Raw genomic sequence first — 25,214 nt, 5'->3', positions numbered from 1 at the left:
CTGTGGCGAGCTGGATTTGGCCCCCGGGCCTTGAGTTTGACGTATGCGATATAGAGGCTTCTTTTAAGTAAATAATTCCTTAATATTGATGAAAAAGTACCAGTTCCACTGGCAGATTATTTAACTTATAACAAGACAGTTTCCTATGTTATAAGTTCATTTATCTGCCAATGGAACAAGTACATTTTCATCAATGTTAAGGAATTAAAACAAGCATCTACATCTTACTGAAAAGTTACTTTTACGTTGGTCTTATTTCAAGTGTGCTAAGATATTTGCACTAGAAACTAGGCCGTGGTAAGGCTTTAATTTTTTTGCAGTGCAAACATTTGCTTCTTATTGCCGTGCCTCTTGTCAGATTGGTTCAAACTCAGCAGGTCTCAGCGGCTGAGCTGTTTGTGTCTTTCCACACTTTATCTGGAGTAAATCAATAACTTTAATAGCATCAAGTCCTTCTTTTGAACAGTTGCCTTAACCTGTTTTCACATTATTTTCCATTTTATATCCCTCATCATATTGGTGCCAACCTTTAACTTGTCAACAGACACAAGGGGAAATACACTCTTGAGCAGGATTTTGCTTCTCATTACTTGATGTATTAATAAATATATATTTTTTTATGTCTCCAGGTACAGCTTATTCTTTGAATGTTGAATTATTTTGTTTAAAGAGCTGAAATTAAACGACAGCTTCATTTGTCTGATAATGTTTAATGCTTCTCGGTTTATTTGTGAGTCAAAAAAAAAAAGCAGATCTAAAAAGACGTTTCTGTGCCGCTGTAAAAAGTTCACTTCAAAAATCTAAATCTGACAGAAAAACATGTTATTGTGTGAATATTTGGGGGACACAAACTATTTGGATTTTGAATCGGAATAAATGTACCATGCTGCCATTTTCCACAATAAAAAAACAGTTTTAAGAAAACATGCCACTTTGAAATTATTTGAAGCGCTTTTAAATCAAGGAGACTTAATAACTTACTGGACAATAAAGCTAAAGATAAAATACAATCACAGTATAAAAGTTTATTAAAAATAGATGTAAATAGTGAGGAATTAGATAAATAAAATGGAGATGTAAACACTAAAGATTCTTTAAATGAATTCAGAGAATAACAGGAAGTCAGTAAAATGATGCCAGAGGTGGGGAAATGTCCCTTTGTTTGCGTTTCTCTGACATTCATCAAGTTGCCGTATTTTTGTAACAGTTGTAAGAAAGAAACCGAGGAGCAACTCGTTGAAAAAAAACAGTAACCAAAACAAGAGGTTATAAAAGTATGGATTACTGCTACAAGGTTTCTTTTACAGAATAGGCTTCATGTTTGACGAGTTTCTTCACTGGAAGAGAACAAAATTTTTCTACTGTATCAATGTGACTTTTGAGTTTAAGGGAAATATTAATTTCACACCCGTCAGAAGTCGGGGAGGAAACGTCGATACAGGCATACCTGTTGGTGTCTGTAACCTTGGTCTAGTTTCTAGTGCAAATATCTTAGTACACTTGAAATAAGACAAACTAACTTAAAAGTACTTTTTAGCTAAATTTAGAGACTTGTTTTAAGTAAAAAAATTCTTAATATTGATGAAAAAGTTCTACTTCCATCGGCAGATAAATTAATTCATAACCAGGGAAAAATATTTGCAAATTTTTATAAGTGAAATAATCTCCCAACTTAACTTGTATTTGTGGTTAAAACGTGTTTGTTTTTCATTCAGTGGATAGAAATTTTACTCAAGTAAGAGTAGAGATACTTCGTAATAATATTACTCAAGTAAAAGTAGTAAAAATACTTCTAAAGGTTCATTATTTTCAAAAACAGTTACTCAAGTAAATGTAATTGAGTAAATGTAATTAATTACTACCCAACTCTGGCTGTTCTGTCTTTTGACAGACATTTAGCCCCAAGAATGAAACCTCCTATGGGAAAGTCAGCTGGGATAAAATAATTGATTATGATGCAAAAACTTTGATACAAAAATAAAGGACAAACTTGTTCCAACTTAGAGAAAGTCAGTGTATTTATATAAACAGCAAAGTCAGGAGATAAGACAAAGACAATAAGTTAAAAGTTTATAAATCCTATGAAATCTAGCAGATTACATTTTATTCTCACTTCAGCGCAATCTCCCTGATTCTGAGCAAGCACAGGGGGACAGTGAAGAGGAACAATTCATATTTAACAGGAAGAAACATCCAGAAAGAGGGTTAATATGACCAGCCATCTGCCTCAACCCACCAGGAATCGACAGGGCACAAAAGAGACACAAACACTGATGCTGTTGGCAGTGAACACCTACCAAAAATAAAGAGGAAACTAAATTTACACACAATAATGGTGAACACAAACATAAAAAGGGAAGTAAAAAGAGAAAGACACGTAGTGCTACTGCAGTAAATATCAATATTGTTTATGTTAAATGATTAAAATAGAAGCTTCAACTGAGTTTTTCAGAGTACAAATATATTTCCCTAATATTTCATGAAAGCAAAGAAGACACCTTATCACCTAAAGCTGACATACTAATGTAGGAACCACAAGTTATTATCTGCAGTTTAAGGGCAAAACAAGATGAATGAAATAAAGTCTTAAAAAGTGAAGTATTACAAACCAGAAACATGAACTACATTTTCTCTACTTCTGTTAAGCTATAAGCATTTAATCGTGAGATTTTATTTACTGCACCTATGTAGAATATTATTACGTTACGTTTTCTTTCATATAGTTTTTTTGAACAGAATTAAAGATTTCCGAAAGGACGAATAAAAAAGGAGGGGATTCGCTGAGGGACCCGGAACTGAGCTGCGGAATGAGGGAAGGATTTCTTTGTTGCACGAGGTGCATCGGGAAAACGTGCACTGAAAATATCGACAGAAATAGTTGGAGACTGAGACTCCGGCTGTGATTTTACTGTGAGATGGACGGTAATGCTGAGTTTTATAAGGATCTACCGAAGGTGGTAAGGGAACTCTGTAATGTTGTTGTGTTTTACGAGAAGAAGAAAAATGTTTTGGGAGAAGCTGATGAGGGAAAAACAGCAGGAGTGTGTTGTTTGCTTTACAACGCTAACGTCAGCGTTTTGATCTGTGAACAGGAGCTTCATGCTCACCTGAACGGATCGGTGAGCGTCCAGACTATGGAGAAGCTCATCCGGCGGAAACCGCACCTCAACATTGAACACAGCATGACGGCCATCGGCAAAGGCCAGCGGAGGACACTGGACGAGTAAGGATGTAAATTATACATTAGCCTAGATTATAGCGCAAATATACGGCGGCGTGTTAGTAAATAAAATAAAATAAAAAATTATATATATATATTCGCCCATACCTCCCCATATCAAAAGGGAGATATGTTGAGATTTATTTCTGAAATTTTCTAGAAAAATTTCGACATTTTCCGGGCTCAGAAAGTCGAAAATTTGCGAGAAAAACTCAGACATTTTTAGTTTAATCTCAGATTATTTTTTTTTGCTAGAAAACATCGGACTCGAAAAGTCAAACATTTGCGTGAAAAAAGTAATCTGAAATCTCGAAATTATTCTAAGAAAGCTTCTAGAAAAATCTTGGACATTTCTGAAATCCAAAAGTCCAACATTTTTATCTTTTGAAACCCATAAAATTTCCAAAAGTCGAAAATATTCGATTTTACAAGCCCAGGAAACGTCCAAGTTCTTTTCTAAAAAAGAAAAAGTTATTTTAATCTCAAAATTCGTTAGATTTGAGATTAAATAGTTTCAAGTTTTTTTCTGGAAAATTTCTGAGATTAATCTCAAAATTTCTAATTCTTCTTACTTGACATTTTTGACTTTTGGAGCTCATGAATTTCCATGTTTTTTCTAGAAAATCTCTGAGATTAATTAAAATCTTTCAGAGTTTTTTGGTGGAAATTTACTCCTCCTTTTATTTTATCTACACTGGCCCTCATACTGCATTGTACAAATACACACTTATCACCACAGGAGGTTAATATAACAGATCTCACACTTAGAAAAATTGATTAAAAAAATTATTTTACCTCTGATAAAAGAGGCTGCACTGCTTAGTGAGGTAAACTTACTGGATTTTTCAGACTTATATTACGATCCTGCAATAAAAGATTAACTTATCGTAAGCTCTTTTAATACATCTATATGTAAAGGGTGCTGATTATAACCGTAATGAACAAGGTTAGTTTTGTGGTTTGATCATGGAGACGCAGCTGCTATAACACCAGTTTTTTGTGACGTTGATAATTAAAAGTCGTGTTAAATTGTTATTCATTATCTCATTCTACAACATCAGATATCTACCTTTTACTTCCATGTTTGCAGATGTTTTGAGGTCTTCAAGGTAATCCACAAACTGGTGGACACAGAGGAGGATATTCTGATGGTGAGCGCGGATCTTTAGTAAAACAACTTTTATTTAAAATCCATTTTCCAGATTTCCACTCACAGATTTTTTTTAAATTTCTAATCAAGGTGGCGACGGATGTTATCAAAGAGTTTGCAGCTGATAATGTCAAATATCTTGAGCTCAGAAGCACACCGAGGGAAGAGAATCACACCAGTACGAATCTTAAAGATGGATTCAGATACTTTGGCATAATGTTTCACTGCTTAGAATCTAACTTTGGTTTATGATGCTTTTTTTATTCCAGGACTAACAAAAAAGAGTTACATTGAGACAGTGATTAAAGCCATTCAGCAGTGTAAAAACGAGGGAGTGGACATAGACGTCAGGTAGATGTTCATCGCCTTCATGTTATTATTAATAGGGCTGAAACAGTTAATTGTAATAAATTGATTATTGAAGTAATTGTCTATTAATCTAGTAAGCGGTTAATCTGAGCATACAGACTCAAAAAATGTCATTTATGGAAAGATCAACAGTCAGAGCAGTAGTTAAACCAAATCTATACAAAAAATAAACATTTTGCATTTAGGACAAAACACTTTGTCTGTAAATAAGTTTCCGCAAATAATTGTGCAAATAATTAAGCGTTCACTAAATGAGTGTTATGTTGTGGCTTTTTAGCCAATAAATAATAAAAACAAAAATTTATTTTAAATTATTAATTTGAGTCTTTTAACATATGAATAATATTGTATAAAAAGGCTTAAGTTGTTGATGTAAAATGTGGCAGTTTTTAAAATCTGGTTAATCACCAGAATAATCGATTACTAAAATAATTGTTAGTTACAGCGAAAGGTCGCGTTAACGGAATATTTTCCGTATTTGACCGGTTATTTTTTTAAACGACCGGAAAATTTGAAGCCCGTTGGTCATTTGACAGGTTATAATTAACACCGCTGATTGGTGCGCATAGGCAGACATTATAGACTTTAACCAAAGATTTCATCGCAGAGGTGAGTAAAATCAGTCAATAAAAAAAACCTTTCTGGATATCATCTCATGGACACTGAACTAAAGGCGTCTTTCTGACCGGGAGCTGACAGCGTGTTGAGTTCTGGACCGGACGCTTTGGAGCGTCTGGTTAGGAAGCGCATCCCAAAGCTTTGGTAGAAATGGCGCGTTTAATTTTCCATAAAATACAAAACAGAGGAAACTAACGAGAATGCAATGTTGTGTTAATCCATTTATAGTCTAAACAGAGGAGCTTGGAGTTTATCTTGCGGAAATAAATAACGGTGCAGAGATTAATTAGACCGTAACATGCGCAGTGCGCTGCACAACCAATGCGGACGCGGCTCCGCTACTGCGAAGAACTAAACTGAACTCATCCAGCGGTTTTAACAAATGGAGCTAGAAGACGTTACCCTCCTCCACCCAGAAGGAAATCCTTGTAAAAGCGCAGGCCTGGACCGTGCACAGGGTAAAAAAAAAAAGTTCAATTGACCGGTTTGGATCAGACAGATCCAACTGACCGATGAAGCAGCGCAGATTTCTCTGCAGATGCGACCAGGAGGCGTTTGTGCGTTCAGACCCCAGCGGGTGAACTGCTGGTAATTTAAGTGGAGTCATTTAATTTAATTTATTCTAAGTTATTGGGGCCACAGTCGATGGTTTTTGTCACGGAGAAAAAGTTACCGTTGAAGCGTTCATCTGCTTTATGTGTGATGGATCTGGATTCACGGTTCAACTCGGTGAATATTAACTAAACCGCACAGAAATGCGGCTAAATAGCCTAATGTTAATATGATTGTAATTTGACAGGTAAAAATAGAACATGACCAATTTTTGTTTTTAATGCTGTCGGTCAAAATGACGGAGAACTAAAAAGTCTAGCGGGACCTCTGGTTAATGGTTAACAGCAGCTGAACTTTGACACTAAACGTCATGTATCTGTCAGGTTTTTGGTGGCCATCGATCGCAGAAATGGCGCGGAGGTTGCTATGGAGACAGTGAAGCTGGCTGAAGAGTTCATGTTGTCGTCCGGAGGTTTGGTGGTGGGAATTGACCTCAGCGGAGACCCAACGGTTAGTGACGCACTAGGTTTTGTGTTTTTGCAGTGTAACGTTAACTTTGCAAAAAACCACAAAATCTCACCAAGTATTACTGATCAGGTTTCTAGTAAAAATGTCTTAGCACACTTTGAATGAGACAAAACTAACTTATAAGAAGCATTTCAGCAAAATGTATGAGGTTGTTTTATGTAAACAATGTATTAATAGTACTAGTCCCACTGGCAGATTATTTTACTTATAGCAAAATATTTTCCCTTGTTTTAAGTGAAATAATCTGCCAGTGGATGTAGAAGTTTTTCATCAATATTAAGTTATTATTCACATAAAATAAGCTCATATGTCTTGTTTAAAAGTTACTTTTGCCTTATTGCAAGTGTTGTTAGAACACTTGCACTAGAAACTTGTGCAAATTTAAAGTTAGTTAAATACTTAAGATTTTATGTTTTTACAGTGCTGCAGTAAGACCAGCTCTAATCTACACTGCAAAAACACAAAATCTTACCAAGTATTTTAGGTTTAGTTTGTGGTGCAAATATCTTAATATACTAGAACTAAGTCGAACATATGAGCTTGTTTTAAGTTAATAATTCCTCAGTATTGATTTACAAAAGTACTGGCAAATTATTTCACACATAACATGGGAAAATGTATTATTATAAGTTAAATAATCTACCAGAAGAAGTAGTATTTTATATATAGTTTTAAGGAATTATTTACTTAAAATGAGCTAAAAGTGCAGAAAAATTACTTGTAAGTTACTTCTATCTTAATTCATGTGTTCTAAGATATTTGCACCAGAAACTAGATAAAAATACTTGGTAAGACTTTGTGTGTTTGCAGAGTGAGAACAAATGTTCAATGAGAAAATCGATGTATTATTTTTGTGCCAAGCTTCAGAAACAACAGCCATGTTTACTGTTTGGAAATAACAATTTGTTGTTAAGAAGAAAATGTAACTTTTGGTTATTAAAATGTTTACATCTAACTTTGGCTAAGAAAAATACGACAGTGTTTTATAGACAAACATAATATCCTAAGTTGGATATTTTGTAAAAAAGAAACTTAAGTGCACCCCAATCCCTAGTCAGATAATAAACCTTCCTACTTACTTTGTTTTCATCATGTGTGTGTTTTGGATTCTGTCAGCATCCACATGCTAATGAAGCTTTCATCTACAGGTTGGACACGGCCGCTGTCTCCTTCCTGCTCTGGAGCGAGCCAGGAACTGCGGGCTGAAGCTGTCGCTGCACATGGCAGAAGTAGGTCTCCTCTCCATCATTTATTTGGACTAGCTGTGCAACACGGCCGTTACTGGAGCCAAACTGGTTGCAGGTTCCCTCCCAGCTGGAGGAGTCCGAGTTGCTGCTGAACCTTCCTCCTGACCGGATCGGTCACGGAACCTTCCTGCATCCGGAGATGGGCGGTTCTCAGTCCCTCGTAGACCGAGCGGTGAAAGGCAGGATTCCTCTGGGTAACACTCAATCGAGATCCAGACTCACGACTCTCGGCTGATGATATTCTGATTTCATTCTTCCTCGTTTGCTTGTAGAAATTTGCCTGACGTCAAACGTCAAAGGACAAACGGTGCCGAGTTACTCCCAGCACCACTTCAGATACTGGTACCAGCTGGGACACCCGTGTGTCATTTGTGTAAGTTTCCCCTCTTGAAGTAACTAGATACAATAAAACTATATATTTTTAATTTAGTGGCACTATTTCATAGATAGATGCCTTTTATATCCACTTCCTCCTTGTTTAGAAATTTTAGAGCAGTAGTGTCCAAATGTTTTGCTGTTGAGCCAAAATGTCTTAAAAACACATTTGGCCAAAAAATCAGTTAAAAATGCATAAAATAATTCTGAATAAAAAAAGAACAAACGATGTTTTATTGCAGTATTGTAGTCAGGTTTATGTTGAATTATGAATTTATAGACCATTGTAGATCCAAAACACAAAAAGGGTCTGACCTTTTTAAATAAAAGGTCCACTGTTATCCTAGTTACCAGAATGATTAAAAAAAACAATTTGTTGGTGGGGAAAAAGTGATTCTATGTGCTATTAGTCCTAATTTCAACCATCTGAGTAAATTCATTGTTATGGCTTTAAATTGTGACGCAGCTAAAAAAAAAAAAAAAAGATTGTTCTTTGTTCCAGACGGACGATAAGGGAGTCTTCTGTACGGACTCGTCTCAGGAATATCAGCTGGCTGCGTCCGCCTTCGGTCTGCGTCCTGAGGCGGTGTGGACGCTGTCGGAGCGCGCCGTGGACTGCATCTTCGCAGGAGACGAAGTGAAGCAGCAGCTCAGACAGAAGTGGACTGAATTAAAGCCTGGGCTGCTGAAGGGAGCCGAGCTGCAGGCTTAGAGATCATCTCTGGGTTTGATTTTACACTGTAAAAACAAAATCTTACCAAGTATTTTTAGTTTAGTTTAAAGTGCAAATGTCTTAGTTAACTTGAAATAAGACAAAGTTAACTTACAAGTAACTTTTCAACAAGATCAAAAATTAGTTCCACTGGCAGATTATTTCACTTATAACAATACGTTTTTCCCATAAGTGACATAATCTGCCAGTGGCACTAGATACTAACGGGGCAGGATTATGTAAAATCAACTTGGCTCCTCAGACTAGCTAGCAGCAATTAGCAAACACCTTATAGAACTGCTGAGCTCATAGCAGCTACTTCTCAGTGAAACGCTGGTAAACATTTTGCTAAAAGGTTAATAGAGGAGCCATGATGTGATGACTTTATGAAGGCGGAGCTTCAGGAAGAGCAGGAGTTTTTAAAGAGACAGAGGTTCGGCCTCAAGGCGTTAAATTACTACATTTTTTAATGTCATTTTAAATATATATTTCAATTTTATAACAAGTTAATTCTGCTACAAAAAGGTACTATGTGGCTAGAAAATACATAATACTGCAACTTAAAAAAATTGACTTAAAACAAGCTCCTATAGTTGCTGTAAAGTTCCTTGTAAGTTACTTTTGTCTTATTTCAAGTGAACTAAGCTGTTTGCACTAGAAACTAGAACAAAAATACTTGGTAAGATTGAGTTTTTTGCAGTGTGCTGAAATACAAAACAAAACTGTAAAATATAAAATGTTTAATACATTGAGGCAAAGTGTTATTTTTGCTGTTTTACAGCGTTGTACGGGTTCCTTATGCAAAGTGTAGAAATTAACTCAACAAGGAGCAGAAATAATATTAAAAATAAAAAAAATTATGCATCTATGAGTCCAAAGACAAATCCTGTGCAGTCCAATCACTTTGCAGGTTTTTTTATGCCTTCTTTCCAAATTTTCCATGTTTGTCTTTGTTTTTCTTAAATTTTCCATGTTTCATTTCCTTCCTCTGCTTCTCGGCCCCGTTGCTCGTTGCATTTTCTCCTTCCCATTTCCTCTTCTTGTCGCTGTCGGTAAAAGAAACATGATTACCACTAAAACAAGCAGACAGCGGCGCGTTTTCCTGCCGACGCTGCACCTTTTGATGCTGACGACAGCCGTGCTCCCCGCTTTCTTCAGCACCTGGTCCCACTCCTCATCGTCTCCACGGATCTTGTACCTGGAAACACAAAGGAAGTCGTTACCAATACAGCAAACCGTGTTTTCATTCCAGTGACGTGTCGACCCAAATGCTCACTCTTCCAGCTCCATTTCCTTCACTTTCTCCAGATCTTTCTTGTGTCGCTCCTCAAACTCTTTGGCAGCTTCAGTCTATGAATCAGGAAAAAAAAACTACATTCAGTTTCTGATTCAGACACAAACTAATAGATACAAGTGTAATATGAGCTCCTGTTTAAAATGAGGAATTTTCTTAAAAAACCAATAAAATGTTTTATGATAAAGGAGCATCTTAATACCAGGGTTCCTCCAGAAAACTTGATAATCCCACTGGTTTTGTAAAAATAAAAATAAAAAAGCTAAAAGTTCACAAGAAATGTGAAAAAACTGAGATATTATTGACAATATCTAAACACCGATTATAAAATCTTTAAAAAGACATACAAAAGTAAATAAAAAAATTACAAAAAAGACAAGCATATTTAAGCCTGTCGCAATGATCAATTATCCACATAATTAACATAAACCTGATCATTTTAATATTCTTAATATTTTTTGATGAACAATTTTGTTTACAGAAACATCATAATCTGTATTGTATTTGGTTGTGTTTTATTTTGGATATTTAAAATGTCTTCCAGTTTTGGTTTTAAGTGTTTTTTACAAAAAGAAAACTCACTGTAAGAGCTTTGTAGCTTTGTAGCTAATACAAATTAGCTCTTTGTAAGAGCTAATTTGTATTATTATGCAATTAGCAATACATTAGTATTGTTTATAGCAGTAATTACAAGGACAATTAATCGCTCAGCAAACTTTGTTATCATGACATGAATAAGCATATTGTATGTGCGTAGGCAATATTATAAGTAATATAATAATATAAATATAAAATTAGGCAACTAATAAAATATTAATTTCATTTCTAAATATTGGAAATGGGAGAACCTTATGATAAGATCACGTTTTTTGTTGTTGCACATACATTTATTTATTTACTTTCTTTCGCTCTTTTTCACTTAATAATAATTCAAATTGGAAAATAACTGCAGAGATAAAAAGAAGAAAGTATTAAAAAGGTAAAAGTATATCCTAAACCACATGTTGTTCATTGTTTTTGTTGTATCCAGATTAATGTAAACCTCATTTGTTTGGTTATTTTATCTTTGTTGCTGTTATTCGTTGTGTTGTCCCATCTGCAGTGTTTGTTGTATAAAAACTAATTGGTGAGTTATAAAACCCAAACATTTGCCCCGTGTTGCATCACTGAGTTCTCGTACCAGGTCCTCATTAAGGCTTCTGACAGTCGGCTCCATGCTGACGTCTTTAGTTGCCACCATTTCGGCTTCGATTGCTTTTTCCTGGATGCTGGTGAAAACCTGCAGCAAGGTCAAAGGTTAGCATGTTGTTTAGTGCAACATCCTTATTTAAATCTGACAAAATAATCAGGAGAAACTCACCTGTACGAATTTCCGGATGAGACGGTTGAAGAGCCCCATGAGCTGCGAGCTCGGCAGTTCGATTTCTTTCTCCAGCTGATCCACAGGTTTGTGCTGCAGACCAATTCCCAGCAGCAACGCCTGGACAGGAAGATTCAGCCAATCAGCATCTGGCTTATTGCAAACAGGATGTGTTGAAGTCAGGATGAACCTACACACTGCGCTGCCGAGAGGGAGACGTCACCCAGCTGCTTGAGGAAGAAGATGCGCGCCACGGTGGGGATCAGGTCCATGACCAGGTGGTAGTCCACCATGCTCCTGGAGTACAGCTCCAGGCGTTTGAGGTCGTACGGCGTGAAGTGGGCCGCCAGCTCGGCGCTGCTGAGAGCTGGTGGAGATTTAGACAAATCAGACGAGGCGATTAGAGCAGAAACCCGAGATTTTACTTTTTATTTTTAGAAACATCTTACAGGCGGCCTCCTCCTTCAGCTTCTTATTCTGCAGGATGCTGAGCGCCAAGCTCGGGTGGAAGCTGCTGAACTGGTAGGAGAGCAGCGACAGGAAGCGCCGGCGGAAATCTGAGGAGGGAAGAGGAGGGAACGATCAGGTGGAGGGAGCGATCAGCTGGAGGGAGCGATCAGCTGGAGGGAACGATCAGGTGGAGGGAACGGTCAGGTGGAGGGAACGATCAGGTGGAGGGAGCGATCAGGTGGAGGGAACGGTCAGGTGGAGGGAACGGTCAGGTGGAGGGAGCGATCAGGTGGAGGGAACGGTCAGGTGGAGGGAGCGATCAGGTGGAGGGAACGGTCAGGTGGAGGGAGCGATCAGGTGGAGGGAACGGTCAGGTGGAGGGAGCGATCAGGTGGAGGGAACGGTCAGGTGGAGGGAACGATCAGGTGGAGGGAGCGGTCAGGTGGAGGGAACGGTCAGGTGGAGGGAGCGATCAGGTGGAGGGAACGGTCAGGTGGAGGGAGCGATCAGGTGGAGGGAACGGTCAGGTGGAGGGAGCGATCAGGTGGAGGGAACGGTCAGGTGGAGGGAGCGATCAGGTGGAGGGAACGGTCAGGTGGAGGGAGCGATCAGGTGGAGGGAGCGATCAGGTGGAGGGAACGGTCAGGTGGAGGGAGCGATCAGGTGGAGGGAACGGTCAGGTGGAGGGAGCGATCAGGTGGAGGGAACGGTCAGGTGGAGCGCAGAGGGAATCAAACCAACCAGGAGCTGTTCGGGTCGCATCGCTTAGGGCAACGTTCTCTCAGCAGAAAAATACCCAAATGCGACTCAGTCGACTTTTTTCACAGCAATCTGAACGGCACAATTACAGTCTGTTCAACCAAAAGAAAAAATCGGATTTGTGCCAAACTGCAAAAACACAAAATCTTATCAAGAATTTATGTCCAAGTTTCTTTTGCAAATATCCTAGTAAACCTGAAGACAAACTAACTTACAAGTAACTTTTCAGCAAGACATGAGCTTGTTTTAAGTTAATAAGTCCTTAATATTGATGAAAAACTATTTAACGCATACAAAGACATTTCCCCATGTTGTAAGTAAATTCACCTGCCAATGGAACTAGAACCTTTTCATCTATATTAAGGAATTAATTACAAAAACAACCAGCTCCTACAAAGTTACTTTTAACTTTGAAGGAGTTTGTAATAAGTTACTTTGTCTTATTTCAAGTTTACTGAGATATTTGCACAAAAAAACTAGACCAAAAATACTTGGTGAGATTTTGTGTTTTTGCACATGTGAAACTAATGCAGATAAATATCAGATTGTTTTCAAAGCGTCTTCTGTCTGAACGGACATGTTGCATTTTATCCGCCTCTTATGTCGTTTATTTGAAATGTGTCATAATTCTGCACCAGAAGAAGCCAGATGTGATGAATCAGGATGTAAACAAAGGCTGGAAACTAGGATTATGAACTTATGAAAGAAATCTGTGTCACTAAAGTGCATCACAATCCCACCTCTCTTATCCTAACTCTGCATTCAAACAGACTTTCCTAAAGAAGTTGCAATCAGTGCTCCGCAAAAGGAAGTTGCTATTTTTCATGCTTTCTTTTTATTCACTTCCTTCAACTTCTATTGCTGAATAAACTTTAAAATGGATCCATACATGGTGGCGTCCATTATTATTTCTGTAAACAATCCTCTCTGGGACGTAAACCATTTAAGTCTGATTCAATCGGCTTTAATTAGTCGTATAAACGATCATGAATAAAACAAGAAACTGTGCATCAAAACCAAATAAATCCATTTCCACCTTTCCAGAAGGCGGCGAGCCACAAGCTTTGCTGCGAAGCCTCGTCCGTGTTCAGCTCCTTCAGCATCACGCAGGAATGCTCTCCTGTCAGCTCATTCTGAGCCAAACAGAACATGTCAGTAATCAGTCCAGGAATAATACACAAATACAAAACATTCATCTAATATCAGCACTTACAGGTGTTTGCCTTAAATACACCGGAGTGTAACCTGCTTTCTTCCAGAACCTGCAAGATACCAAACAGTTCAACACATTTAAGTCTGAAAATATGTTTCAGGGTTTGTTTGCTTTTCAATGATGAAGCCACTGTAGATAGAAAAAAAGAGTAAACTTATGCCAAAAAATGCCTGGATGACTCTCAAAAATAATCTAGAAAAAATCTCTGAGTATAAAAATTTTACATTTTTGAAGTTAAGAAAATTTCCGAAAGTCGAATATTTTCTAATTTTCTAGAATATATTTTTCCTAGAAAATTTTCAACTTTTCAAACTAAGAAATTTCCTTGTTTTTCTATGATATTTCTGAGATTTATCTCAAAATTTCTGAGTATTACTCATAAATTTACTCATAAGTTTTTTAAACCCATGACCCTGATACTCCATTGTATTTCCTCTCACTTGAGCAGCTGTGCCGTGAGTCCGTAGGAAACTCCTAAATAGTCCAGCCTCTCGGCTCTTCTCTCGCTGAGCTTCAGCAGCAGAGGAGGAAGCTCCTTCCGAGGAGTCACCACCTCCTCCAGCAGACTGACCGCCTGAAAAACAAAACACATTTTTGTTTTTTCCCTTCCCAATCTGAAGGGAAACCGTCAGATTGTGGTTGAAATCGATTTACTTACTTCGCTGCTGACGGAGGCGATCTGTGTGTGAGCCGGTTGGACGCTCTCATCCATGGTGGGAAACTTCCCCTCGTAGTACATCTGCAGCTGCTGCAGAGCTCTGGAGCCGTAGCCCATCTGTTGGAGAGGGGCAGCGTAGTAATTATTATTAAAAAGAAATTTAAAAATCACGTTTTGGACATTTTTTAAACCTGCATTTGGATCTACTACTTCTAAAAATAGAGCTTGAAAAAAATATATACATCAGTCAGAATTACCTAAAACCGTTGCCCAGCCCAGCCCGTTACCTAGCAACCCATTCAGAGTTTGTTTAAAAAAGGAAGGACTCAGTGTTTCGATAACGGAAACACAAATGTTTCACAAAGAAATCTTTCCCATGTTATAAGTGAAACAATCTGTGTGTTTAGACCTTTTTCATCAATATTAAGGAATTATTGACTTAAAAAACAAGCTCAATTTCTTGCTGAAAAATTACTTGTAACTTGGTTTTGTCTTGTTTCAAGTGTGGTAAGATATTTGCACTAAAACTAGACCAAAAACAATTGGTAAAATCTTAGGACTTTGCAGTGTAAAAAAAAAAAGAAGCTGATTTGGGTGGCATTTGCCGGCTGTGTGAACGTAGATGGTTGCTCTTCACTTTGATTTCTAGAAACAGCAACAACAAAAAAAGCTATAAAAAATTCAGGCGCCTCACAGATATAGTGTGTTTCACCACCAACACACCATAAATTATGAACACACAGTCAGAGCAGGTCTGCAGCGGCTCTCACCCCTTGGTAGTCTGGATTGACCGCGATGCGCACCACTCTGCCTCCAGACAGGCTGCCAAAGTCTGCGTCTTGAAACTGTGTTGGGACGAAGGAACAAGTCATCAGCTGACAATGCGTGTGTGTGTGTGTCTGTGTGTGTGTGCGTGTGTGTTGTGTGTGTACCTGTTCTGATACTGTCCAGGGGATGAGATCTCCTGAGGCCTTCTTCCCTCTGGACAGACTGTTGAGGATGGATTGCCTGGAAATTTCTCCTTCAAGACAAACCTTAAGAACCAGACAAACAAGAATCTGTTTTCTCTACAATGTTACCCACTTCATAATGACTTAGACTGATTTTAAGTCGCATCATATTCATACGACTTTAAAGTAATAATAGACGCCGAAACTAAAACTGAGGACTTTGCAGTTTGTGAGTCTCACACCAGCTGTCAACTGGAAGGAGATGAAGATGTGACAGATTTTGTGCCATACTTTGATTCTGAAGTCATCTTCATGGTTAGCGGTATTTTTTTTAATGCAGTTTAAAATAATCTTCTGCCGATTCTTGGTGATTAGTAGTTTAGCGTTAGCTTCTGCTGTATTTCTTAATGTCATAAGGCAGCTTACTATTAGCTTCAGCCATTTATAAATGTATTTAGCAACATAGCGATACCTTCTGCTGCATTTTTAATGCATTTAGCAGTTAAGCCTTAGCCTCTGCTAACTTCTTAAATGTGTTTTGCAGTTTATTGTTAGCAAAGTTAACAGTGAACCTAACATTTATTTAACTGTGCCCACCACTGACAATAACTATTCTCAATTTTAATGCAAACATATATTCTCCATTACAACCATGGCAGCCATTTTGAAATATGTCCACCAGAAAAAGGAAGCTGTATCTCATTCCTGTGGTTCAACATATGTAGGCTATGATTTGACACCAAAACATTTTCCTAATTGCTTATTTTAGTGCAAAGATTAACTTTCCATGTCAGCCATCTTTAAAAAAGTCAATAAATATGATTTTTATTGGTCCAATCATGTGTGATTTGGCACCAAAAGTATTATCTGTGATAATTATAGCCAAATTTAGTGCAGAAATAAACATTTACTTAATGACCACGGCAGCCATTTTGAATTCTTTTGTGGCTAACGCTTTTCCCCTCCCCCATGCCAGTTCCTGGGTGTATCTGTGCCAATTTGGGTTCTTGTATCGGCATGTGAAGGATTTTGCTGCTCTGTACTACCTGAACGACGGCGAGGACTTCGGGCAGAGAGTTCTGGGTGGGCGGAACGGGCGGCAGGAGGCAGAAGAGGTGATGGGCCGGAGCGTCCGACAGCAGCTGCAGGTCGTTGGGGGAATTCTGGAGCGGCAGAAAAAAGCAGGTCAGCGAAAATAAAAGGGCACAAATGACGACGTGTGATTTTCAGCTGCAGAACGAAATGCCACCTTATAGTGCGACGCCACGTAGAGAGCCATCAGCCTTTGCAGAAACGCCTCAGATGCCTTGTGAAAGCAGAACAGCGTGTCTCTGTTTACATAATACCTGAACGGCGTTCGCTAAGGAGAAACGCTGGAAACATTTCACTAAATTCACAAAGTAAAAGAATCCAAAGAACACATAAAGACATGCAAAGGTTTAAATTATGACTTTTTATTTTTTGGTCACTGTTCTACCCTGATCTTTTGGATCCCCCGTCCTGCATGCTTTAGGCGTTTCACTGCTGTTGCTACACACCCGATCAAAGTTGTTACTATTTACTAAAACTAACAAAATAACAACAATTAAAAGCGATAAAACATTTTCGTTAGCCGAAGTGAATAAAAAGGGTAATTAGTGGTGAAAAACTATAACTAACTGAAACTACATGGGCATTATTAAAACTAAAACACTAAAATTATAGATATAATACTCTTTTGAGTTTTTGTGTTGAAACTATTTATCAGCCTTTTGAATTGATGTGACCTGAAAAACTAACAAACGCTCTAAAAACCAAATCAGACAAACAAAAAGTCATGACAAAAAAAACCTAAACTGTAAAGAAAAACCCAAAGTTATTATGACCCAGAACCCGACTTAAGTGGCTTCTGCAGCAGCAAACAACAACAATTCACCTCTGATCAATGCTGAATATAAATGGGTATTTTGATAAGGTATTTTAGTCCATCGTAATGTTCTGCCCATGTGCTTTATAAATCAGGCAGGACTGTCTATTATTTCTGATATTTGCAATTTTTTACCAGTTGTTCAACATTTTGCAGTGGAAAATCGTCAGCAATACGTTTTATTTCCAAGGAGTGTTAGCAAATGTAAAAGGTGTTGCATTTTATTTGAATATTTTATCATTTTAAAACTAATTGGTTGGAAATGAAGGATACAGGTCGCAGGCCTGTGGAAGTGGGCAGCCAGAAATGAGTCTGGGAATGTTGAGGCACTCCAGACAGAGCAGCTCATTCAGCCACTTCTCCACCGCGTCACCCGCTCCGTACCGAATGGACTCATGCAGAGAAACCTCGTGTAGAGTCCGAGCTGCGCACAGCAGGAGACGACAACATGAGATGTTCGAACTAAACTCTGCTTGAAGAGGGAGAGGAGAAATAAGAGGACGAAGGTGATGGGAACCTGCTGCTAGCCTTGCTGTGTTGGTGTTCCTGTTCTCTGCAGAAAGGTTCAGCTGACTGTCGGCGCTCTGCTGCCTCAGCTGCTGGATGAGTTTGAGAGAAAGAGAGCGGCCCGTGCCTTCATAGCTGCAGAGGAAGCACAAACACTTCTGAGTGGAACGTTGATTACAGCCAGAAGCTTCAGTGCATTTCATTAAGACTGTGTTAGCTCAACACAAACTGCTGCGAAATGGGAGAACCAATAGAATGCAGGAAGCTGTTCAGAGATGATGAGAAAAGAATAAAACCTACAGCTGCACCGATTGCAGCTTTCCTACCGATCACCAATCTTTAAAAAAGATTGATACTGTCTTATAATCCCATCATGACAAATTTTATGGAACTTATGTAATAAATATAAAATACATAATTCTTATGAATTTAGTCCATCGTCATGTCTTTTATAAAGGCACAACTTTCTGTCCTTTAGGCTGTAAGACATTAGCAGACTGAGAATTGTTTCACATGTAAGTATCGGCCGATCACCCAAAATCAAAGATATGGGGGCCGATCAATCGGTGCACCCTAATAATAACAACATGCGCCTGTCCTATAAAACTGTGGTAAAAGACTGGAAACCCGGGAGGAAACGCTAAACGTACAGCTGGAGCTTTCATGAAATGGTTCAAATGAAAATGAAATCCATGTGTTAGAACGGCCTAGTCAAAGTCCAGATCCAAATCCAGTTGAGAACCTGTGACGAGACTTGAAAATCTTTTTAACCCAAACCGACTAAACTTGAGACATTTCACTAAAAGACAATGAACAAAAATGTAAATGTATAATGTTGTAATATAATATAAGCTAGTAGACAACAAAGAGAGACAACAAATATTTTAGTATGCTTAAAATAAGACACAACTAACTTATAAGTAATTCAATAATTCTTCAGTACTGTTGAAAACGTTCTAATTCCATTGGTGGATAAATTAACTTCTAACAAGACATTTTCACATGTTATTAGTGAAATAATCCGTCAGTGAAAGTTGAAGTTTTTCATCAATATTAAGTTATTATTATAAGTGAAATAATCTGTAAATAGATCTAAAACTTTTTCAACAATATAAAGGAATTATTTACTTAAAACAAGCTCACATATCTTACTGAAAGGTTCCCTATAAGTTAGTTTTGTCTTATTTCAGATAAATTAAGATATTTGCACTAAAAACTAGAGCAAAAATACTTGGTAAGATTTTGTGTTTTTCCAGTGAATGCCACACTTTTGAAAACTATGCTGTAAAGTTGAGGCTGTAAAATTAAAAAATGTGTTAAAGTTTCAGCAGAATTAATTGTTGCAACATTTGCTTTTTTGCAAATAAACATTAGTTTCTCTGTCTTTTTATGCGTTAGCATCATTTCTATACGAGTGGCGGCGTTCTTTCTGACCCGTTGATGGTGGAGGCCATGAAAACCAGGTAAGGCCCCAGAAGGTTTTTAACCAGAGGAAGCGGGATGGCCGCAGCCTCGTCGATGACCAGCAGCTCAGCTTGGCCCAGTTTCACCGCGTCTCCGGGATGGATGTACTGACAGTGAGAATATTTTAGTTTTTTATCATAATATCAGGTCGTTAAGTCGTTTAATGTGGTTTAAAGTTACCTGAATGGTCTGTCGATGCTCTTTGAAGATGTTCACTCGCACCACTGCTTTGTTGAATTCAGGATTTAACGACTGGATGATTTCGTAGTCCAGATGCTCCTGCAGATTAAAGCTGAGCATTTTAACCTTCTCTGCCTTAATATTTGACTAATTACAGGCAGGACGATGCGGGCGCCGTCTACCTGATACTGCAGCGCATCGAAGCCTTTAAAGATGAATTCGAACATGGTGTGAAGGTTGTCGGGACTCGGCGACGTTACGAAGATGTTGGAGTAGCTGAATTAAAGGAAGCGGGAGTCAGCGACGATGAACAGCAAAATGTTTGATATTTGGGGTGATTTTGATCTGTACCCAAACGCCACGGCTCCTGCGACCGCCAGCCCCATGGCGGCGGACTTTCCTCGGCCTCGGGCGGCGGTCAGAGCCACGGTGCTCCTCAGGGTCTTCTCTGAAACGGCTTCGATAAACTTCAGCACGGCCTTAGCCTACAGAAACCAGAACATTTATTACCTGAGGACTGGAAGGTGCAGAGTTTTCTAATGTACTAATAAAATAGACTACATTTGATCAATTAATCAAATATTTAGTTTAAATTTTTTGACTTATAATTTAGATTAACTTAAGGTCTGTCATGAAAAAATTCTCATACTTTCACTGCAAAAACAGAAAATCTTACAAAGTAATTGTGTCTAGTTTCTAGTGAAAATATCTTAGCACACCTGAAATAAGAGAAACCAACATAAAAGTAACTTTTTGACACGATGTAGAGGCTTGTTTTAAGTCAATAACTGCTTAATATTGATGAAAAGGTTCTTGTTTTGTTGGCAGATAAATTAACTTGTAACATGGGAAAAATGTCATGTTATAAGTTAAATAATTTGCCAATTGAACAGGCACTTTTTCATCAATATTGAGGAGTTATTGACTTAAACCAAGCCTCTACTTCGCACAGAAAAGTTACTTTTAAGTTGGTTTCTCTTATTTCAGGTGTGCTAAGATATTTTCACTATAAACTAAATCAAAAATACTTGGTAATATTTTGTGTATCTGCAGTTTTATTTTTAAGCCGTGTCGCCCAGCCTCGGAAAAGCCACAATAATTGGTCAGTTGTGGTTAAAAAGTGTGAAGTGAAAGCTTGAAAGCGCCGACTTTCTAAGCTTCTTCTCTTTCCATAAAACGTCAAATGTGCAATCAGCATTTATCATCTCTGAATTTCCCAGTGGGTGCAACAACATTCAGCAGTAAATGTGGAAGCAGCGTCTGATCGATGCTGACCTGATCCATGGTCCTGCAGCAATCCACCAACACGCCAACGGGCTGCGTGTCCTGCAGAGACTCCTTCAGGTCCTTCAGCTCCTGCTCTCGAGGAGACAAACCGTCCTCCTGGACAGGAGACAACGAGAACAGATTTAACCAGAAACTTAACCTTCTTTTATGTTTCAGTGTGAGTGAAATTTATGGTGTTTCTAATACTTTGATAATGGAATCTAGAGGTCAGATTTCAACAAAAAAATTTCAACCACTGGCTGAGTTACTATGATTGATCCAACAGAATGGGTGTCCAAACGTTTTGCAACTTGGACCACAATTAACAAAAAAGGAAAAAATAAAGAAATAAGGAAAAAAATGGAACAAATGAAAGAAGAAAAATTGTGAAAATACAGATTTTTCTTACTCACAAAGGTTTGTTTAAATTATTGTGCAGAAATTTAAGGGCTTTGCACGTTTGGCTCACTAAAAAAAAACATCCCAGTTTATAAATGATTTAGGTTTCAAACTTTACCTGAAATGTGAGCTTTAGTTAAATGAGACTGTTGGGAAAACAGTCCAGGAGAGTCTACTGTCAAAAAAGGATAAATATGACAAAAAAAAAAATCTCCCCAACTCACTGTTATGTACGGTGGAGAATCTGTGATGCTGTGGGCCTTTTCTTTTCTAAAGGAAACTTAAGTTGGATTTTTACTTCTTTTTTTTTCAGTGTGAATGAATTTATTTCAAAGCTTTTTACACATTTAACAGGGCAGCAAATAAATATGTCTTGACCTGCCACAATAAAAAAATAAATCAAATAATCGCATAATAAATTAAAACAATCACCATAATTCCCATTTGGACGATTTATCGTTTTTTCTTTTCTCTCTCTCTTTCTACTGGCCTTCAGTTTGGTGCTTTTGGTCTCCACTAGGCCTTTTTATAAAGGATAATTTTGTTTACAGAAGCTTCATAATTCATTTTATTTGCCGTTTTGTTTATTTATTTTGTATCTTAAAAATGTCTTCCAGTTCCAGTGTTAAAAAGCTCATCAAAATTTAAAGTTCATTGACTTTTGAAAATGTTTTCTTGTATTATGGTCTCAAAAAAACAATAATATCATTTATCACAAAAACTCCTGAGATAATTTAAAATATAAATACATCCGCATCAGGATATTTATGTGGTTTACTTTAATTGTCAGTACTCATCCCCAACTTATTTTAGTTTTGCAAAAACCAAAAAAAACAAACAAAGTTGATTCCAAACAGTTTTGGTACCTGAGTCTTGGGAGGGACTGGCTTGATGTTCACCACGTGGCTGGAAATCGGCAGGATGTTGAGCTGGTCGTCGATAACGACACAGTTTTTACAAGACGAAAGCGACAGGATGAATCTAAAAGAAAAACAGAGGGATTTACATTCCAGTTTTGTTCCACTGAATAAATTTCACAAAAAACAGTAACACTGACCTCTCATTAAATCTGCCAACGACATCCTGATGAGCCTCGGTTCTGTATCGGGAGTGAACGTCCTGCAGGGAGAAAGGAACTGTTCTCCTCTGAACTGAACTGATGAAGTGACAGCAGAAGAAGCTGGAGGCTTACCATGGTCATAGTGTAGAGCTGCTTCAGAGAGCTCATCGTCCTGAGGAGAATCACCACTATGCCGCCTCCTTCCACCGTCTCAATGGTTCGTGCCAACAGGTTGGGAGTGAGCGCTTCAAAATCCTGGGTGACGAATACAAACACAAAAATTAAACATGGAAAATTAAAACATATTCAGCTAAATCTGTTATTAATTTCCTCTTTACGATCAATAAAGTACTTTAGCTCTTATCGGCAGCTATGTGTCGGCGACGAAACATTTTGGAAAGCCAAATTTGAGGTACCGTAATTACTGTAATACCCAATATCAGGTTATTACGGTAATTTCACTCCCGTTGATGCAGCGTTAGGGTTAGTTTTACTTTAGCTTCATCTGATGAAACACTCTTTTAATAGACGGTAAGTAGTGAAAATCACTGCTAGATATTAAAACTTCCAGTTATTAAGAAGAAATTGGCAAAAATATTAACTCACAGGACATTTAAAGAACTTTGTACAATTAAAATAAGTTAAGATATCAAGGCGGAGATTTGAAACTTAGGGCTCAGAGGGTTAATTGAATTTTAATTAAATGTTGCTTTGGATTAAAGTTTTTTATATTGATTTCAGGGTTTACCCCAGTGTATTATAAGCCTGGCGGGCCACCAGGCTTTAATTGTGCCCTCACCCAGATGAGCATTGGTTTTAAATCTTTTTAAAATGTTTGCATTTTTTAAAGATTTCATTGTTGGTGTTCAGGTATTAATCTTTCAATCTTAAAATAACACATAATTATCAGGTAATATTTTCAAATATCTTGTCAACTTTAAAAATATTTTAACACAAAAACCTGGCGCCCCACGAGATGAATGACTACCCTAACACCAACTATCTTAGCAAGTTTTATGGGGAAAACATTTGATTTAATCAGTAAGTCAAAGAATCTACACTGGATCTTAACTACAAAGTGCAGAGGAAGCAAATCAATAAAGGAAAATCCAACAGAGAAAAACTTTAAATAATGTGAAATTGTTGGTATTTTAAACAATAAAATAAAAATCACATAAAAAACAAATTCCAGCAGCAAATCTAGTTTTGCTGTCAAGTTTATTTGTGCAGCAACAACGCAGTTTTAAGTGCTTTACACCATAAAAACAAATAAAGTAACCAACAAATAAGAATTAGATTTGGTCAAATTTCATCAAGCAAATATATACCAAATACATCTCAATGTTCCAGATAGTACGAATCGAAGGCAACTCATGAGTTTTTAGTCTTGATTTAAAGCTTTGGTGTTAAAAGTGTGGTCCGAGGGCCTTTTGTGGCCTTTGAAATGATTTTTGATTGGCCGCATTGACCACAAGTCAAGAACAGTAAAAACTGACGACCCCAAAAGTTTGGAGGAAAAAGTTTCTGATAATCAATTAATCAACAATCTGATGTGTATTGATAATTTTAACAATGGTGTGTTATTGGTTTTCAAAGCTGTTGACTATATGATGTATTTATGTTTTTTTTGGTATGTTTTTACAACTTAAAGCACTTTGATCCGCCATGTTGCTGAAAGTACAAATAAACTTGATTGATTGTTTTTCAGTGAGTGGATGGGTAGAGTAGCCAGAAATCGTTCCCTTGTGAGCAGAAGCAGACTCACCTGTAGGACACACATGCCGTATGTGTTTCCCAGGATCTTGTGCGTCTCGTTGTAGTAACAGTAGCGGATGTTGGTTGCAGCGACGAAGAGCTCAAACGGATCGTCCTGATTCAGATTCAATGTTCCAGTTTTGATCTTCTTCTGCAGCTGTCTCATCCGTTTCTTCCGGTTGCTGTTTCAGAAAGACAAATCAAACCTCCACCTGCTCAGCACCGATGGCAGCTGAATGTGTGTGTTGTTTACACACACCTGCTGAATCCAAGGTCTTTCTTGTAGCACCAGAGGACCGACGGCCGGGCTCTGACGGCGGCTTTGGACAGCATGTGATGAAGGATCACCACCTGGATCAGAGGCAGGTTGGTTTGTGTTAAAGCTGTGGAAATAAACTCTGTCGTTTCTACGGGTGTGACGGGTTCATACCTGATCTCTCCCTCGGTCTCCCACCACCACAAACATGGTTCGGTGTTGGAGCGCGACTCCATTCTCGATCTGGACCCGAATCCGATTGTCTACTTTCTTGCGGACAGTCGCCATCGTACTTCTGCCGAGGAGAGACATTAAAAATAACAATGATAAAAATCAGTGGCTGCAGTTATTCTGTCAGCAGACGAACATAAACTATTATAAAATTAAACCAGCAAATTTTAAATTACCTTAAATAAAGCTCTTGGATATATTTTTTAGACTTCTTGTGGTTTACAGCTGCATGAAGCTACATGCCGACCATGTTGATAAACTCACGTGGATACAGTAGTTCATGAAGGACCCCTGTGTGACGTCAAAATAGTGCGACGTATTCTAAAGTTTCAGTTTTGTTTTCACCACGCTGGGTACAGTATACAATGTTTTCATTTAGTATATTTTAGTAATTATTACGGACATATTATCCTGAGGCTTCAAGAAATAAAAAGCTACCACAAACCTCAAGCCGCAGCCTGTTGCTGGGATACGTCAGCGAGCCGCCATATTGGGAAGGGAAACAGAGGTATTACTTCTACGTGATAATTGGCTTTTTAAAACAAGGAGTATTTAGTTGCTTATATACTAACTTATGTAATCGATGTAATTATCACACTAAAGACTAAAGCAAAATGTCATTTTCTGTTAATTTGGATAAAATGCTAGAAACATTATTTTTTAAAGTAAAACTAAATTACTTACTGAACCCAAACATCATAGTCAACCATTTTCGTTCATGTTTTGAGTGTAAGG

The 25,214-nt window shown here is 37.9% G+C and overlaps 2 protein-coding genes across 3 annotated transcripts; one reads left to right on the top strand and one right to left on the bottom strand.

Annotated features, from left to right (window-relative positions):
• Nucleotides 1–2,821: 2,821 nt before the first annotated feature.
• mapda (N6-Methyl-AMP deaminase) lies at nt 2,822–9,637 on the top strand. 2 transcript variants are annotated; one of them, XM_028032266.1, is made up of 10 exons: nt 2,822–2,957; nt 3,093–3,223; nt 4,311–4,371; nt 4,461–4,548; nt 4,640–4,721; nt 6,293–6,419; nt 7,586–7,666; nt 7,740–7,878; nt 7,957–8,057; nt 8,562–9,637. In XM_028032266.1, exons 1-10 carry the CDS (start codon nt 2,916–2,918, stop codon nt 8,769–8,771), a joined length of 1,062 nt encoding a protein of 353 aa, XP_027888067.1. In that variant the 5' UTR covers nt 2,822–2,915; the 3' UTR covers nt 8,772–9,637. The 2 variants fall into 2 exon arrangements, with proteins under 2 accessions (XP_027888067.1, XP_027888059.1); XM_028032258.1 differs by having other exon boundaries at nt 4,461–4,557.
• nat10 (N-acetyltransferase 10) lies at nt 9,497–24,769 on the bottom strand. The gene is made up of 29 exons (XM_028032211.1): nt 24,656–24,769; nt 24,423–24,543; nt 24,252–24,343; nt 24,003–24,174; nt 22,370–22,492; nt 22,235–22,296; nt 22,044–22,158; nt 20,788–20,895; nt 19,864–19,997; nt 19,695–19,788; nt 19,513–19,611; nt 19,303–19,439; nt 17,879–18,003; nt 17,635–17,785; nt 16,705–16,801; nt 16,502–16,618; nt 15,438–15,539; nt 15,276–15,350; nt 14,506–14,622; nt 14,288–14,421; nt 13,848–13,896; nt 13,671–13,767; nt 11,875–11,982; nt 11,620–11,792; nt 11,426–11,545; nt 11,246–11,344; nt 10,048–10,121; nt 9,889–9,969; nt 9,497–9,817 (listed from the first exon to the last, which is right to left on the bottom strand). Exons 2-29 carry the CDS (start codon nt 24,534–24,536, stop codon nt 9,688–9,690), a joined length of 3,099 nt encoding a protein of 1,032 aa, XP_027888012.1. The 5' UTR covers nt 24,537–24,543; nt 24,656–24,769; the 3' UTR covers nt 9,497–9,687.
• Nucleotides 24,770–25,214: the final 445 nt, after the last annotated feature.

The sequence above is a fragment of the Xiphophorus couchianus genome, chromosome 2, assembly GCF_001444195.1.
Source record: "Xiphophorus couchianus chromosome 2, X_couchianus-1.0, whole genome shotgun sequence".
NCBI lineage: Eukaryota > Metazoa > Chordata > Actinopteri > Cyprinodontiformes > Poeciliidae > Xiphophorus > Xiphophorus couchianus.
This window is presented reverse-complemented; position numbering and strand designations above follow the sequence as displayed.

Excerpts from the sequence above, each read along its gene's own strand:
- mapda (XM_028032258.1), top strand. The coding sequence starts at position 2,916 with ATGGACGGTAATGCTGAGTTTTATAAGGATCTACCGAAGGTG. Across the intron at positions 4,722-6,292 it reads GGAGTGGACATAGACGTCAG|GTTTTTGGTGGCCATCGATC; the intron begins GTAGATGTTCAT and ends TGTATCTGTCAG. Across the intron at positions 7,667-7,739 it reads TGTCGCTGCACATGGCAGAA|GTTCCCTCCCAGCTGGAGGA; the intron begins GTAGGTCTCCTC and ends AACTGGTTGCAG.
- nat10 (XM_028032211.1), bottom strand. The coding sequence starts at position 24,536 with ATGGCGACTGTCCGCAAGAAAGTAGACAATCGGATTCGGGTCCAGATC. Across the intron at positions 18,004-19,302 it reads ATGGCCTCCACCATCAACGG|CTATGAAGGCACGGGCCGCT; the intron begins GTCAGAAAGAAC and ends CTTCCTCTGCAG. Across the intron at positions 15,351-15,437 it reads CCTGGACAGTATCAGAACAG|TTTCAAGACGCAGACTTTGG; the intron begins GTACACACACAA and ends GTCCCAACACAG.